We start from the raw sequence: 18405 nt of genomic DNA on the forward strand, positions 1-18405 counted from the left end.
CTTCAGAATCTAAAAAGAATTTAGGGTGGATGAAATGGATAAATCTTAACTTCAAGTAAACTTAAAGTTGACACAAAATAGAAATATTTAATGCATAAATATATATAACTAGGCTTTTAGGGCGCTTCGCGCCCATCTTCTATTTAAATTGTGAACATGTTCTTTTTGTTTACATCTTAAAAAAAGAAGAAAATTTTTTTGCGGATTTAAAAAAAAAATTCGCGGATTTTCAAGAATTTAAGTTTTTTTTTACAAAATTAAAAACCTTTAAAACACATTTTTATTTTATTTTTATCATTCATAAACCTTCCCTGTGGTCACGTGATGTCCTACAAAATATTTGGGCCCGATCGGTTCAGCCGTTTTGACGTTTATTGGATACAAACAAACAAACAGACAGACAAACAGACAGACAAGCCAAATTTATATATAGAAGTAGTAATCTCTGTTTGCTAGTCTGTTTATTTGTATATCTGATCATAAATCATGAAACCCATAAGCATTTGCTGCACATTTCGATTGGGAAACTCGATAGAACCACGGGGATGTTCTTTAGTTTCCAGGTAAATCTAGACTCTCAAGCTAGTATTGGCGGAATATAATTCGATTATCGTTTTCATTGTTTTTACATTTTAAAAAGTTCCAGATAAAATGCACTAACGGAAATGCTATCAAATATCCGGTCTGTATCACAGTGGATACAGAATACAGAATACAGAATGCATCCTGTATGTCTAAAGGATAGTAACAGAAACTTCCACTAGAAAACTAGTGGATTAGTCCACTAAATAATCCACTTGAAATTTGGTGGATTAGTCCGCTAACTAATGGCGGCGGATGTGCCCCTGCTAAGCAGTTATAAAAGAGGGTTTGTAGGAAGACGAGTTTTTCATACTTTGACCGGATTTAAACCTCATCCTGGAAACCAACCATTCTTTATTCCAATAATTCAGGTATTATCAAGATTTTGGAAATTAATAAAAAAACTAAAAAGTAATTATTATTTAAATTAAGATTTATTTTGAGAATATTCTTTTTTCCGAGGTTTAATAGGTACTGTTCTTCAAAACGGTAACCTTCAAACCTTTATTCTATCAATAATGGTTTGTAAAATGTTTAAATCTGATAATTCTTAGATTGCTTTCCTGTTGCAGAATTCCGCAATTAATTTTAGAAATCAGAATAATTAATTTTTAGAATTACAAACATGGGTATCTACTTTATACTCGATAGAACAATGCTTTTAAGGGTACTATTGTGAATTGGAGATGGCATTTTATAAATGAAATGCAGGGACTAAGGAATAGAAGGGAGATATAACTGACGCGGTTCGCCCTACCATATGATTATACATGCTTTGCAGACGAGTACTCCATTTGTATAAGAAGTATTTGTCTGATGTACAATTACCGCGTATACAATAACCTATTCTGAATATTTCTTATACCAATTTAGTACCGTCTGCAAAGCATGTATAATCATATGGTAGGGCGGGCCGCGTCAGTTGTATCTCCCTTCTATTCCTTACTCCCTGATATAATGTCACTTGAAAATACGCCTACAGAGCCTGAAATGAGTGAATGAACTAGGATTGTTATCATTGACATTTTTAAGGAAACAAATTAGATATAAAGACAAACGTTTCTGCTAGTAAACTGAGCAGACATTTTGTTGATATAAAAATATTTATCTCGATATTTTTAGATATTTCTGTGGTGTTTGCCTGGCACAGTTGCTCTGCTATCAGCTCAGGTTGATTTCAAGTTTTAAAATTTTCCAAATTATTTTTTTTTAAATATGATTATTTTAGAATGAAGAGTATGGGCCTTACATCGGAGGTGTTTGTGTTTTCACACTCGGCCTACTTCTTCATGTTGTACAGTGTACTGTAGTTCTAATCAAGGTAGGTTTCATATACAGCGTACTGTAGTTCTAATCAAGGTAGGTTTCATATACAGCGTACTGTAGACTGTAGTTCTAATCAAGGTAGGTTTCATGTACAGTGTACTGTAGTTCTAATCAAGGTAGGTTTCATATACAGTGTACTTAAGTTCTAATCAAGGTAGGTTTTTATTTACAGTGTACTTAAGTTCTAATCAAGGTAGGTTTTCATGCACAGTTCACTGTAGTTCTAATCAAGGTAGGTTTTCATGTACAGTGAACTGTAGTTCTAATCAAGCTAGGTTTCATATACAGTGTACTTATGTTCTAATCAAGGTAGGTTTTCATGTACAGTGAACTGTAATTCTTTTTAAGGTAGGTGTTTATCTAAAATTTAGTATATTGGTATTATTTTTTTCTATCCATAAAAATATCAGTATATTTAGGGGCGGATTGTTTCCACTGCGGCGGATGAGAATGGCGGAGGGGTTGGTGGTATGTTGGATGAGGAGGATGAGAGTGGCGGAGGCAGATCATGGATGACTCGTCTCATCCCTGGGAAAATTTTCAAAATAAACTATTTGATTCATCCAATTGTAGCAGGTTTAGTTTTCATTCATTATCCAAGATGAATTATTCATCTATATAATAAAGCTCTTCGCTCATATATATATATATATATCCTTTTTTATCTGTTTTTAAATTCCACGGGCAACGCCGGGTACTTCAAAGTTCAACTGGTGTTTTATAAATATCATAATATTTCAAAAATTCTGAATCTTTTACAATTTTTTTTTTTTTTAGGGGGAGTCACAATCTTGAGCTGCACAGTTCTGAATTTATTCATCATAGCGCAGGATATAGGATACATCAAGTAAACAAAAGAAAAAAAGGAGTAACATACATAATCTTTCAAATTCAATTCTGAAAATTCGACATTGATTTCTGAGAGCAAGAAGTGTGTTGCAAAAATGTTAAGACCTTGGTAACAAAAATTGGGCTTTATTTAGTTTAAATACATGTTCAGAAAAAAGTTTAAGATAAATGTTTATTTTTAAATCCCCTCTATTATTCCTTATTTTTTTTATAATTGCTGGAGAGAGAGAAAAAATTTAACTGCATGCCTTAATTATATAATTTTATCATAATTTTCTAAATATAAAAATGTTTTTTTTTATTAGAAGCTTTAAATCTGGTACAAAAAAATATTAAAATATAATTTTTGATTCTAACAAAACTATTTGTAGTGGAAGTGTTGTCTATGCTCTTTGTTGGATTTCCTTTAATATAGGAGTTCAACCTCTGCTGATTACACCTACTCCGGAAACTGCTACTTTTAGGAATACATCCATTTGCAAACAGGATATTTCAGGGTCCATTTACAACTAGGATATTTAAGGGTCCAGAGGCCGAATTTAAAGAATTTGAGCCGCGTCTTATTTATGGTTGGTTTCAGTTAAAAATATATCAAATGTTTCAAGATTCAAGCCGGCGCTCAATTTAAACCGGGTTTTGGCGGATTTAAGCCGCGACTTAAATTCTCTAAATTCGGCCTCAGTTAGGATATTTCAGGGTTCATTTATAACTAGGATATTTAAGGGTCCAGTTAGGATATTTCAGGGTCCATGTACAACTAGGATATTTCAGGGTCCATTTATAGTAAGGATATTTTAGGGCTGCTTTTTTATTTTACACAAGATTTGGAAACTATATGAATGTATCCATTGTTTAGACATGTTGACACCTACGATCTCAATGTATACTCTAGACCACTGCACCTGGTTCTTCTACAGGTTCGGATACTTTCATTAAGTTTATTCAAATACTCTGAGCAGGTTCGGATACAATTATATCAAGTTTATTCAAATACCCTGAGCAGGTTCGGATACAATTATATCAAGTTTATTCAAATACCCTGAGTAGGTTCGGATACTTTTATTAAGTTTATTCAAATACCCTGAGCAGGTTCGGATACTTTTATTAAGTTTATTCAAATACCCTGAGTAGGTTCGGATACTTTAATTAAGTTTATTCAAATACCCTGAGTAGGTTCGGATACTTTTATTAAGTTTATTCAAATACCCTGAGTAGGTTAGGATACTTTTATTGAGTTTATTCAAATACCCCGAGCAGGTTTGGATACTTTTATTAAGTTTATTCAAATACCCTGAGCAGGTTCGGATACTTCTATAAAGTTTATTCAAAATCAAATACCCTGAGCAGGTCACTCTAGTATGCCGAGTCCATTAGCACCTGATCCAATCAGGGTTAAGCTTCAGTCATGTGTTTGTTGTCTATTCTGAACCAATAGAAATAGTATGGTGGTAACATTTATCTTTCTATCTATCTCATTATCCAATAATCCTGCAATCGACGCTATTTATAGTAAAGGAAATATTTACTTCTACTAAAACTATAGTGGCCATCTGAGTGGCGCTTCTCGATATTTGAATACACTTTATAAAGTATCCGAATCCACTCAGGGTATCTATATATAAATTTGGCTTGTCTGTCTGTTTGTCTGTTTGTTTGTTTGTATCCAATAAACGTCAAAACGGCTGAACCGATCGGGCCCAAATTTTTTGTGGGACATTACGTCACCACAGGGAAGGTTTATGAATGATCAAAATTTCAAATATTTGTCTCCATCAAAATTCGATCTTCATTAAATTTTTTAAAATTTTGAAAATCCACGAAATTTTTTGTGAAAATCCGCGAATTATTTATGTTTTGTTTTACGATGTACACAAAGAGAACATTTTCACAATTAATTTAGAAGATGGATGCGAAGCGCCCTCTAAGGCTAGTTTGAATAAACTTTATAAAAGTATCCGAACCTGTAGAGAAATACAGTATTGTATATTCTTATTATTATCATTTAAAGTGACTGTAAACGTAATTTTAAGTGAACTTCTATTTAAAGATTTGAGAACAAAGAATATCAATGTCCATCATTGTCTGTTAAGCAGAAATCCGCAATCCACTTTTGAACAGAAATCACAATTAAAGGGAGTACACTTATGAATTGGACATGCCTCTTTATAATTGGAGGATCACTTGAAATTACGTTCACAATTCCTACAAATTGATTAGAAAACCATTTCATAAAAATTTATAATTTAAAACAATTTTTCTTTTGAAGGTTTGCATCTATATTGGTCTGTATCTGGGTAATCTCCCGGTATTTGTACTGGTTTGTTATTCCGTTCACTCAGCTCTAACCTTACTTTGGATTCTAGGTAGGGGAAGGACAAGGACAAGGACAAGGACAAGGATAAGGACAAGGACAAGGACAAGGACAAGGACATGGACAAGGACATGGACAAGGACAAGGACAAGGACAAGGACAAGGACAAGGACAAGGACAAGGACATGGACAAGGACAAGTACAAGTACAAGTACAAGGACAAGGAAAAGGACAAGGACAAGGACAAGGACAAGGACAAGGACAATGTAAAGAAATATCTAAATAATAAAGCTCTTCGCTCATATATATTTATATGTTATAAGCTGCACAAACGGCTGGACCGAATGGGCTAAAATTTTTTGAGGGAACCCATGGGTGCCCGGAGAGTAATAAAAGCTAAACAAATTTAATTTTTCCACGGGCAACGCCGGGCACTTCTGCTAGTTTTAGATTATAATATTTTTCAGGAATTCTTCCCGGAATTGAACCTTTGCTACTCTGGATCAGGTAAATTAATATTTAGAAAATTTATTTTTCAGTAATATTTAATAAAGTCAATATTTAGTGAGCAGACCTTAGTATTCGTGTTCGGGGGAAGTAAGACCAGTTCTGTTAGGAAACTAATCTTATCTTTTCTCCTCTCAACCCTCCAGGTTTAGATGCAACATTATTAAATTCTTTATAAAAATGAATTGAGTCTTTGCCACAAACTTTTTTTTTAAGCCCATTTATCTTTTCAACCCAATGTATAGTAGACCTATGCTATTTCAAACTAAGAATTATGTTGGAGCAAATCATCTAACTTTGAAATAACAAAGGTTTGCATCCTCTGGTTGTAAAGAAATATGGAATAGAAAATTTGAGTTTGTGGCAAAGATTGAATTTCTTTGTATTATCTGCTTGCTGGTTTACTTTTATCCAATAAACATCAGAACTCCTGAACCTATCGGGCCCTAATTGAGGTAGTTCATGGCCGGTTAAGATTTTTAAAATCTTATTAAAAGAAAAATCTACAAATTCTTAATTTTCAACTTTTTTACATGTACAAAGAAGAATTGTTGAAGGTAAACACGTTTAAAGCTAAAATTATTACAATATGTAAATCCAAGTTTATATTTTTGTTCAGGTTACCGCAGTTTGTTTAATTTCCAAAGATCTTCATACTGTTATTCTTATATCAGCTTACAGGTTAATATATCTTGAAATTTTTTATTTTTCGGAAATATTTTTCTTCCTACATTTTATATCTTTCTTTCTTTCTTTTTTTAGCAGAGTCCTCTTTATCCTCTATACCTGACTTTATTTAATTACTTTAGTGTTCAAAGGAATTGAGTCTTTGTAACAAACTCTGATTTTCTAATATCTATATTTTTTCCACCTCATGGTGCATGTACACCTTTGATATTTCAAACTTAGATTATTTGATCTATCAGAATTCATAGTTTGAAATATCAAGGTCTATGGCATTGGGTTACAAAGATATAGAGATTTGAAAATCATAGTTTGTGACAAAGGCTCAATTCCTTTAAATATTCTTAAATCCATTCTTATAGGATGAAATTCTTAATCAATTAGTAGGAAAGCAATATGCCAGCGCCCAGCAATATATAAAAATGAGATTTAACAAAAAATTTAATCCTTGTAAATACCCTCTTTTAAAAAAAACTTCAACTTTAAAATTTAAACATTAAAAACTCAAAAAATGTTAATTATTAATTATTCTACCTAATTTTAAGTGACACTCGATTAATAGAGTGACATGCCTCATTTATAAGTCCGCAAATCACTTTCACAGAGAAACTAAAAATCAAGAATAATCATTTTTCAGAATAAGGATATCTCATTTATTTTTGAACAGACAAAGGTTTAAAGGGACAGACCGGCTATGTAAGGTTGTTAAACTGAGTATGCAGTGTTGCGGACAAATTCTGTAGAATTGAGATATATTAAACTTTTTAAAGATCTGTAAATCCTGAGTTTGAGCGCAAAGTCGACGTATCGTACTTTTGGGTGAATACGTTTTTTTTAAAATTATTTAATAACGAAGACAAAAAATGTAAACAAAATTCTACAGTAAACTAATTAGTTGTTTAGGAACAGGTTGAGAAAATAAGTAATCATATTCAATTATTAGTTTCTATAATCTCTCCTTAATCACAAAGATTTACTTCAGATTTTCTAAAATTTTATGAAAAAGACGACATTTGAAGAATTTGAAGAAATCTGCGAACAAATTCATTGAAAATAAGAAATTCAATATAATGTTAAAAAGGAAATAATTAATTCTTTTTTCGATTTATTAACAAATTTCTTTTGAGAAATATGTTCCTAAACATCTAATTAGTTTACTGTAGAATGTTTACTTTATTTTTCGTCTTCGTTATTTAATAATTAAAAAAAAACGATCCTGAAAACGAACCCACCCAAATTCATGATTTTGAACATCGACTATGCCCTCAAACTCAGTAATTATACATCGTGGAAACGTTTATTATTTCTCTAATGAATCCTAAAGAATTTATCCACAACACTGCATACTCAGCTTAACTACCTTACATAGCCGGTCTGTCCCTTTAATGAATATGGTTGTGAATCAGACTTGTCACTCTATAATGGAGAGCCTAGGGTCTTTTTAAATAACACTTACTGTCTCTTATATTTTATTGTTATAGTGGATACATCCTGAGCTCACATCTTCTTGGAATATTTTCTTTTTTCAAAGAAATCCACCAGAAGGGAACCAAGGTCGGAGCAAGTCAAACTATAGTAGCTGGTCAACCTACAGAAGCTGGTCAACCAACAGGAGCAGGTCAAACTACTGAAGCTGGTCAACCAACAGGAGCAGGTCAAGCTACTGAAGCTGGTCAACCAACAGGAGCAGGTCAAACTACTGAAGCTGGCCAAATTACAGCTGGATCCCCTGTAGCAGGTCAATCTATTGTATATCCAGGTATGTCAAACAAATATTTTTCAAAAGTTTACACAAATACAATCAGATTAATTCTCATATAACGGAATTAAACAACTAGTATTTCATTAGAAATATTTATTTTAAAACAAAGAATTGAGTCTTTGTCACAGAATCTCAAATTTTATATATGCAAGCTGGTGGTTTAAACCATTGATTTGCCCATATGCATAGTTTGAAATATTAAGGCCTACTACATTAGATTCCAAGATTATAGAGATTAGAAAATCAGAGTTTGTGACAAAGTCCTTAATATCAACATTCTGAAGTATGAAGAGAGGAACCATGTTGAAACTGAAAAAAGTTCTTGAACAAAATTATTGATTGTTGGTGTAGGTGTTTTGCATCGAAAACTTGAAAAGTTAATTTCCTTTCTTTCATTTATCAATGACCTATGCAACATTTTATACAATTTTTTATGTGTAACCTGATAAAGTTTTTAGATATGAAATATGAAAAACCTGGAGTTGGTTTAAGATTCCTAGGTTCTCCAAGATGGATTCATTTTATTCAATCCATTCTTTCTCATCTAAGCAACATAATCCTACTCACCCTTCTAATAACCTTAGTCGAGAACAATCTTACTTTACAACAAAAACAAGGGAATTTTACAAAATAATCTATATAGTATATATAATTGTTTGTATGTTAGCTTTAGCCGGCCAAACGGCCGGACCGAATAGGCAAAATTTTTTTGAGGGAATCCATGAGTGCCCGGGGAGTAACATAGGCTAAAAAAAACGACTTTTTCCCAAAAATCGTTTGTAAAATTCTAAAAAAAATTCGACGTGCGACGCCGGGCACTTCAACTAGTATCGAATAAAAATAAATTGCTCATTTCATTGAAAAGAAGATAATAAAGAAATTCTCACCAAAATTCGAAATATCATTTATGCAACTTAATTGCTTTTGATTAATTGCCAATTTTATCGATTTACTCTTGCTTTGATTTCTGACGGATGTAAAAGGACAGAGGGGTGGCAGCGAAAGGGTGCGTGCTTTCTACTCAACAAGAAAGAAGCTTGAAATGGATTGATCCAAATGATTGATGATAAAGAGAGGAAAGGTTGACAAGCAAGGAGACTCAGGAGAGTCTATGGTTGCAGCTATAGGTACCTGGAGGTATCCAATCCAGGCTTACAAATAGCCTTCCTGTATGTCGGCGGGGTCCTTATCTACCTCCAGGATACTCTGTCAAACAGTGAATTCTTAGTGGACACCGGAGCTTCCCGTTCTGTTTTTCTTCATCATTCATCAGCTGCTCCTATGGGTCCCTGTCTCCTGATGGCAGATGGACGTCCAACAAAAGTCTAGGGATTCAGAATTCTCCAGCTTCAGTTTGCTAACTTCCGTTTTCAGTTCCCTTTCCTTCTCGCCGAATGGTCTGGTTCTCAACTTAGAGAAATACAGTTTTGCTCAGATGAAGATTGATTATCTCAGACACAATATGTCTCCTTCAGGAATTGTTCCTCTCTGCCGTCATGGTGATGCTCTATTCCTTCAGCCCAGTCCCCAGGATATATGTGGTCTCCAGAGGTTTCTAGGAATGGTTAATTTCTATAGGCATTTCCTGCCTATGATTGCCAAGAACCCAGTTCGCCCTGCTTGTGGTCGCCCATCTGCTCCCTGCTTGGTATCAAGCACAAAACCACCATGGCTTTCCACCCCCAGTCCAATGGCATGGTGGAGAGGTTCCACAGAAAATTGAAAAATTCCTTACATGCTCGCCTGGCCTCCTCCAACTGGTTTGAACACTTACCTTGGGTTCTGTTGGGATTACATACTTCTTCCAGGGAAGACTCTGCCACCTCTGCCTCAGATGCCTTCTACAACCAACCAGTTTTATGAAAACCTCCGAAACTGGATGTCTGATTTCTGCCCTGTTCCAGCTTGTCATAATACTCTGTCAACTACAGATCTTCCAGAGCAAATTCCAACCTCTCTCTACTCCTGTCTAATGGTTTTAATACATAAAGATGGACATGTTCCTCCTCTAGCTCCTCTCTATGAAGGCCCTTACAAGGTTTTATCTCGTTCCATTTTCGCCTCCATGAGTAGAAGTAGTTTTGTTTCAATACAATGTCTTAAACCAGCATTCACTGCCGACAATAAGTCTCCTGGGTTGCCTCCTCTATGTGGTCGACCTCAACACCTAGCTCAGCCTGCTCCTTCGGGCTCCACTTCGACGTTAAGGGCGATCTTGAAAAGCTGTAACTGCCTCCTCCACCATTGCTCCACCGCGTAGGAAAGATCAGTAAGGTTTAAGCTCTCTCCAGTGATAATAGGAGATTAAATTAAATTCTCGACTCTTAGCAGTGTGGAGGACGATATCTAAGTTCTTATAGAGTAAACATATACTGAAATAGTTATCCCTGCGTTTTACAAGAGTCCGTCCTCATAGCCTCTATAAAATAATAATAATATAATAATGATAATAATAAATAATATCAACAATAAAAATAATAATAACACTATTATTAATAACAATAATAATAATTTTGTAAAATTCTGTAAGATGGTGGGAACTGGGTTGGTTGGATACTGGTAGGATATACTGCTGTACTATTCCTATACCTGGAGCTAAACAAGGTTTATTCATTTTGCGGAGCTCTTCGATCTCCGATATATACCCTGAGGAGGCCGGCAGGGTTTACTCCGATAAACTACTTGTTCTCGCTTCTCCATCCGTCCCTGGGAGCTCTACTTTCTATTCTTTTCGCTATTCTAACAGCTTCAGGAGATACCAAAACTATTTCAAGGGAAATCAGAATGAAATTAAATTCTCAAGTACTGTTTTTTCAAATTTTTTCTCATTTAATTTTGTATCAAACTGTAATTTCTAAATCGGTTTTCTGAAAATACCTTTTTAATCTGAATTGTTCAAGATCTTTCTTATTATGATGTTCACATTAATTTTAACTTCATAAGGAATTTCTGTTAAATGCAAAGTTTTTATTATTTTATTCTGATATACTGTCTAGACTGAGTGGAGAGTTTGGAATATCCTTCCTTCTTGAGGTTCTCTCAGTTCTCCGGGTACTCCGTTGGAGTTGGCAGAGCACTGTATCCGTCCTGCTAGAGATCAGTGCTTATCAGATCATAGCTTTCATACTAGATCGGAGCAATTTCAACCCAGGAGTAGGTTGGGAGTTATCAAACCTTCAGGTTCTCATGCTCATCAGCTTGTGTAGAGATAGATTAGGTTAGAAAACTAAAAAAAATATTTTATCATTGCAGGGTTTTTTAAAATTCAATTTTATTGCTCTATCTTAGTATTTTTTAAATCACCCTGTAATCAATCATTTATCGTGTCATTTTTAAAACACCCTTTTTTCTCAGGACAAATTGTGGATAAACTGTTTTTCTTCCTGGTTCTCACAGCAACATCTATGGAAGATAGAGCTTCAAGGAAACTTTTCAGAATCTATTTATATAAAATAGTGATATCTGTTTATTTGTATGTCTTTGGTTTTTTTTGCAATGTCAGATCATAACTCATGAACTGCTTGACCCTTCTGCCCCAAACATTGATAGGGTAGCTCGGTAGCACCACAGGAATGTTTTTTTTGCGTGGTTTAAAAATTTTAAATTGAGTGGGTTGACTTTTGTAGAAAATTTTTAGTTTCCTGGCAAAGCTGGATTCCCTAGCTAGTACGAAATATGAAAATCTATCCTACCCAAACTTTTTGTCAGAAGTTTCTGTTTATATTTTGATGTTCTGACTAGTTTCTGGATTCAGGAGACCGTATGCTATAATCCTATTTCAGTTAAACCTGATCTTCTTTCCGTTTGTGTTTGTTCTTATCCTTATCTCCTCTCTTCTCTCAGCTCCTCTTCTCCCCCTCTTCTCACTTCCTGTCTACTTTCTTACTTTTCCTAGACCTTCCAGCTTCTGGCCTGCTGCAGCAGGTACAGGTACAGGTACAGGTACAGGTACAGGTACAGGTACAGGTACAGGTACAGGTACAGGTACAGGTACAGGTACAGGTACAGGTACAGGTACAGGTACAGGTACAGGTTTAGATTATGATTAAGAAACCCAATATTTGGTAAAGGTGAGGCTAGTGTTTTCTCCGATGACTCTCTCTACTACCAACAGTGCTCCAGGTCTACCCTGAGCTCTCTAGAGAAAGCTGCAAGGTTCGGAAACCTTGGTAATCTCCAACCTCAAGATATACTGCTGCTCCGACATGAGGATAGAATCATGTGGGCTCTGGTAGGTTCTTAAACTAGTTTATTTTCGCATGGGGGGGGGAGTCCCTTTAACTGGATAAATCAATTACAAGGACAGTCCCTTTAACTGGATAAATCTATTACAAGGACAGTCCCTTTAACTGGATAAATCTAATACAAGGACAGTCCCTTTAACTGGATAAATCTAATACAAGGGTAGTCCCTTTAACTGGATAAATCTATTACAAGGACAGTCCCTTTAACTGGATAAATCTATTACAAGGACAGCCCCTTTAACTGGATAAATCTATTAAAAGGGCAGTCCTTTAACTGGATAAATCTATTACAAGGGCAGTCCCTTTAACTGGATAAATCTATTACAAGGGTAGCCCCTTTAGCTGGATAAATCTAATACAAGGGTAGTCCCTTTAACTGGATAAATCTATTACAAGGGCAGTCCCTTTAACTGGATAAATCTATTACAAGGACACTCCCTTTAACTGGATAAATCTAATACAAGGGCAGTCCTTTAACTGGAAAAATCTATTACAAGGGTAGTCCCTTTAACTGGATAAATCTATTACAAGGACAGTCCCTTTAACTGGAAAATCTATTACAAGGACAGTCCCTTTAACTGGATAAATCTAATAAAAGGGTAGTCCCTTTAGCTGGATAAATCAATTACAAGGGCAGTCCCTTTAACTGGATAAATCTAATACAAGGGCAGTCCCTTTAACTGGATAAATCTATTACAAGGACAGTTCATTTAACTGGATAAATCTATTACAAGGGCAGTCTCTTTAACTGGATAAATCTACAAAGGTTTGAATGATATTATAGCTGTTGTATAAGGTTGGAGAGGTTGGAAACAGATTTATCTCGTTGAATCTTCGAGGCATGGAACTACAGGAAACCTCCTGCCATAGTTTAGAAGCTACCAGGATAGATGACATCTTCGACTCAGCATTCGAGAAGAAGACGTTGATGAACAGGTTCATGTTCCACACCCTCACCCCCCTCAATACCCTCGAGGTCAACATGTACTCCGATACCAAGAATGTTCTCACAGGAGTGATTAACACCAAGGAAACTCTCCAGGTTGTGGCGGAGTCCTTCCTGGAGTGTTTTCTCTGGTTTGTGGTTGAACATGTGTACCAGGAGAATAAGGACGGAGGAGAGAAGAAGGGGAAGAGAGAAGAAGACGAGAAGGGAAGAAGAGGAGACACCGCTGTTGTTTCTTTTGACGAAGGTAAAAAACCTTAAACTAAGCTTTCGGTGTAAAGGATAATTTTTATATTATCCTGTGTGGGAACTGTGTGAGATAAAGATAAAAAAGTTAATTAGAAAATTTGAGCTTTTTTCAAAAATACCTGAAATTCAAAATTCAAAACTGTCGAATGGTTTAGAGGCACCTGAGAGTGGAGAAGGTTTGAACCTGGTGGATCAAGTAAACCTATCCGCTAGTATAGAACAGGTTAATCTAGACTCCTGGCCGGACTCAGATGAAAACCTTCCATGGGCGACCAGGAACCCTGCAGGTTCAGCCTCTTCAAGCATTCTTTTTTATTCATCTTTTCCTTCCCTATTCAACTATTCTTGTTTTCCCAATCCAACCATCCTTTCCTTCCCTTTTCAACCATCCTTTCCTTCCCTTTTCATCCATCCTTGCCTTCCCTTTTACCTATCCTTTCCTTCCTATATTCATCCATCCTTTTGTTCTCTTTTCATCCATCGTGTCCTTCCCTTTTAACCTATCTTTTCCTCCCTATTCTTCAATCCTTTCCATCCCTTTTCATCCATCCTTTCCTTTCCTTGCCTTCACTATTCATCCATCCTTTCCTTCCTTTTTCATCAGTTCTATAATCTTTTACTTATTTTATCTGTTTTTGAATCTTTTTATATCTATCTCATCCTTTCTTATTTTCTTCATCCCACTTTTGATTTTTTTTTTGTCATTCTTTTTTTCACTATTTATCTGTAGGAAATCAACGTCTGGGTAGCGTCCGTATTAGTAGATATCTCCAGCATCAGGACTCCAGCTCCAGTATATTCAAGGACCTGGAGCAGGACGAGGTTCAGGATTTTCAAGAGATTAGGATCAATCACAGAGTCCCAGAATTAGAAAACCAGCTGATACAACCAGACAAAACGGAGAGGTAAGAAGAATTTATTATTTCAACAAAAAACAAAAACATTAAGCAGAAAAAAGGCATGATATTTTTATAACAGAAAAATGAAAAATGATTTCGATAATTTCCAATTTAAGTTTGTTGCCCGGACTCCTGGATCCAATACGTCCCAGCTCCTCCACCCTTGGATGGAAACCTTTACAGAAAACCATCCTTACTCCGGCTAAACTCAGGGCCAACCTGAGACCAGAGTCCTTGAGATTTGAGCTCCCTGATCACTGGTTTGACCGGATTAAGGACTCTGAACCAGATCAGGGCTGGTTCCCCTCCAGGTTCTACACACACTGTATCCAGGTTAAGGATTCAGCTGCTGCAGAGGATTCAATCCTACTCCGACAGTATAAAATACTTACTCAGTATATCTTCAATAAGATCTACGGGGTTGGAGGTAGTCCGTCCAACGCTTATCTCCAGGGACCTAATCATGTATTTAAACACTTCAAGGATTTCTCCAGTTCAACTCTATCCTCGGATCTGAGGGATATAACACACCAGGCATATAGAGCAGCAGTTAAACTTGCTCTAGGTATGTTCAATAACAGTATTTTTTATATAACTAATTATTGACTTAAAAGGAGAAAAAATAAGTATTTGAATTAGAAAGCGAACTATAAATCACTTAAATCCTGATGGTTTTCATTTAGATAAAGTTCTTCTGGGAGACATGGAACAAGATGAAATAATAACAAATCTCTCCGAACTTAAGAAAAACTGGTTCCTGGGCATGGAAACTGATCCTAGGTTCAAAACTACGATAAATTTTTAAATATTTTAAGAATAAGGTTTTCAAGGCATTATTTTAAAAATATTTGAAAAATATGTTAACATATCTTTTACAAATTTCAGATGGAAGGAGAGTATTGTCACAGAAGTTCCTAATTTGTTCAGTTTACAGGTAAATACGATAATCTTGATTATACTCATTCTGAAAGAACACAAACAGATATTACATAATGTCAAACAGACATGATTCTAAGTTTTACGAGAAAAAACTTGGAATGGAAACATAAACCAAAACAATACGTCTTTATCTTAAAAAAACTAAACAAATATTGTTTAGATAAATGAGGGTAGAGAAACTGGACAAACCGTATTCAAGTCTCATATTCTAAACCTGAGAACCTGTCAGGTACCTGGTACAGAGACTTCAATGCCGAGGTTTAAAAAATATATAAATCAGGAAAATAAGAGTTTCAGAAGAGTAAAAAATTATTTTATCATAATCTCCTTGAATTTGGCTTTCATCTTGTTCCCAAACAAGAATCTGGTAAATTGATAAAACTAAGTTAAGAGCTGTAGGGAACCATANAAACTAAGTTGCGAGCTGCAGGAAACCATAAAACTAAGTTAAGAGCTGCAGGAAACCATAAAACTAAGTTAAGAGCTGTAGGGAACCATAAGACTAAGTTCCGAGCTGTAGGGAACCATAAAACTAAATTTTAAAGACATAAGGCTGGGAAAAAGCTGTAAAGTCGTCTCGTTCATTGTGACACATCCTGAGAGAGAAACTATTGTTCGGAATAACGTTTGTGTACAGTGTACAGTTTTTGATTTAAGGATTCAAAATTATTTCCTGGGATAATTTGCAAATCCACGAAATAAAGAAATACGTCAAAGAGGTATTAGAGGGGGAAAGTAACCGTCTAAGCCCGAAAGGCAAAGATTTGAAAGAAAACGATTCTCCCTCTGTAAAAACATGTAAACAATATTTCAGAAAGACCAGAAGCTAAATTTCAAACTTTGTAGAATACAAATTTAAAATCCTTGACTCTGATAAATCCAAGAAAACTCTTATTTTCTATATTTATTGAAGCTTCCTGCAGCAAAGGTTTGGATGAGGTTGAGAGGTTTATGTTTCTCCCTATCCCTTGAAATCTTTTACATTGGAACCCAGGAGACGACTGTTAAAACTCAAATTATGATTTTGAATAGTCCAATGGACATAAAGCACTAAAAACTGCAATTGTGCAGTGTACACTTAATGTATGGATGAAGGTTGAAGGGAGAGGTTGTGAGAGGTTTATTGTCTTCTTTATACCTTGAAAATGTATGGAAAGTGAAGGTTGGATGGTTGAAGAGAAAGGGTGTGAGAGGTTTTTGGTCTTTTTTATGCCTTGAACACTTTAATGTATAGGTGAAGGTTGGAAGCATGAAAGGAGAGGTTGTGAGAGGCCTGTGGTCCTCTTTATATTTTGAACTCTTAAATGTTTAGGTAAAGTTTGGAAGGTTGAAAGGAGAGGTTGTGAGAGGTTTATTGTCTTCTTTATACCTTAAACTCTTTAATGTATAGGTGAAGGTTGGAAGGTTGAAATGAGAGGTTGTGAGAGGCCTGTGGTCTTCTTTATATTTTGAACTCTTTAATGTATAGGTGAAGGTTGGAAGGTTGAAAGGAGAGGTTGTGAGAGGCCTGTGGTCTTCTTTATCTCTCGAACTCTTGTATCTGACCAATGACGATGAAGAAAGATATAGTATACAGGTAGAATAGGTTTATCAGGGTTCATAGCATCAGATAGTGCACACTGTTAATACATTTATTTGGTTTTTATTTGAGTAAAGGAATTGAGTTCTGGTCACAAAATCATATTTATCTTTGCAACATTCTGGTGTAAACATTTTCAAACTTAATTTTTTTGATCTAAAAGAATTTATAATTTGAAATTAAAGTTATACGACATCAGGTTGAAAAGATATAGTGATTAAAAATTCAGAGTTTGTGGCAAAAACTTTTCATCAGAACAACTTGAAATGTTTTTATACAAAACCATCGAGTAAAATAAATCATCAGATTTAATCATATGATGTGGGGAAAAATGTGAAAGTTTTAATAAACATAAAATCTCTTATCAATATGGAACATAGATACAGCATAAAGGAACGAAGTTTTTGCCACAAACTCAAATTTTCTAAACACTTTATCTTTGGAAACTGAAGTTGTAAACCTTTGATATTCAAACTTAAATTATTCTAACCGAATTCATTGTTTGAAATATCCAAGGTCTACGATATTGGGTTGCAAAGATAATTAAAAAAAATATAATTTTCGTTTTTTAGGCTGACGAAAGATTACTCAGAAACTTGACTGTTCAAGCTGCCAACCCTCCTTTAGGTAATTCAAATTCAAGTCTCCAATTTACAACGTTTTTTTAAATGATTTTTCTTTAAGGGACTGTACAGGAAAAATGAAAGGGGGTATAGGATAATAACTGAGAATCTCAGGCGTTGAACGATGCATATAAGACATCTATCTGATGTTCCAGTCTCGAGAAATTGGTATAAAACTGTGTCAAAATTATACGAAAATTCAAATTTACACAATTGTGTATAAAAGTTGTAGGTAGAAACAGATCAGATTCAGCAAATACGCAAAAAATCTTAAAAGGATTATATCCCACAGGAGCCTGAGAATCTCAAAGTTGCTCCTATTATAATTTTTTTTATTTTGCATTTTTAATAGATATAACTGATATTATTATTTCATATATTTCGTATAATCCGTATTACGTCACCAGAGCTGCAGCAAATGGCAGTGCAGATACTGGTCGCGTGATACAGACGGAAATCACGAGACCAGTTTACTGCATTTGCCTTGTGCATTTCTGCTTCATAAACTATGAAGGAAATTGCCAGCGTTCATGATTATCATTGTTATTTTTTTTAGGATATTCAATCTTTAATTCTGGAACTACAACCTTCTCTAGATGATGATAAGACAAACTATAATTAATTAATAATAATTTTGAATTTAGCAATATTTTTGATATTCTTGCATTGAATGTTTGTATGTTTGTACACACTATTTTATATACATACATTAGTGTTTTTCACAAAAATATATATTTTTACCTATTATTATTACTTACTGATATAAATAAATAATAACTAAACAAATAAAATGAGGATTTTGACACGAAGAGTTTTAAATATTTATCTCAATTTTATTTCATAATTGTAGGACTGAGTAATTTTATCAACTAACGATTATTAAGTGATAAATAAGTTTTTCTTAA

General features: G+C 34.6%; 1 protein-coding gene across 5 annotated transcripts; it reads left to right on the forward strand.

Moving 5' to 3' along the window:
* The first annotated feature begins 629 nt into the window (after positions 1–629).
* On the forward strand, positions 630–18182 carry LOC111710886 (pecanex-like protein 4). 5 transcript variants are annotated; one of them, XM_023485066.1, is made up of 29 exons: positions 630–953; positions 1705–1752; positions 1811–1892; positions 2169–2177; positions 2326–2484; positions 2686–2755; positions 3129–3221; positions 3614–3674; positions 5024–5120; positions 5536–5575; positions 5634–5721; positions 6195–6256; positions 7741–8018; positions 8480–8638; positions 10552–10795; positions 11018–11238; positions 11376–11445; positions 11776–11951; positions 12092–12252; positions 13062–13458; positions 13616–13747; positions 14191–14365; positions 14476–14924; positions 15043–15139; positions 15245–15293; positions 15459–15527; positions 16767–16874; positions 17450–17504; positions 18057–18182. In XM_023485066.1, the coding sequence occupies exons 1-29, from the start codon at positions 828–830 to the stop codon at positions 18098–18100; spliced, it is 3819 nt and encodes a 1272-aa protein (XP_023340834.1). In that variant the 5' UTR covers positions 630–827; the 3' UTR covers positions 18101–18182. The 5 variants fall into 5 exon arrangements, with proteins under 5 accessions (XP_023340834.1, XP_023340833.1, XP_023340835.1 ...); XM_023485065.1 differs by lacking the exon at positions 2169–2177 and having other exon boundaries at positions 1811–1903; positions 2328–2484; XM_023485067.1 differs by lacking the exon at positions 2169–2177 and having other exon boundaries at positions 1811–1903; positions 2328–2484; positions 11776–11945.
* The last annotated feature ends 223 nt before the right edge of the window (positions 18183–18405 follow it).

This window comes from Eurytemora carolleeae, unplaced genomic scaffold (genome assembly GCF_000591075.1).
Source record: "Eurytemora carolleeae unplaced genomic scaffold, Eaff_2.0 scaffold678, whole genome shotgun sequence".
NCBI lineage: Eukaryota > Metazoa > Arthropoda > Copepoda > Calanoida > Temoridae > Eurytemora > Eurytemora carolleeae.

Bases quoted from the DNA above. Each gene is read 5' to 3' on its own strand.
- LOC111710886 (XM_023485065.1), top strand. From the start codon at position 828: ATGGCGGCGGATGTGCCCCTGCTAAGCAGTTATAAAAGAGGGTTTGTA. The intron at 14,366-14,475 runs GTAAGAAGAATT...TTCCAATTTAAG, and splicing joins CAACCAGACAAAACGGAGAG to TTTGTTGCCCGGACTCCTGG. The intron at 14,925-15,042 runs GTATGTTCAATA...GTTTTCATTTAG, and splicing joins AGCAGTTAAACTTGCTCTAG to ATAAAGTTCTTCTGGGAGAC.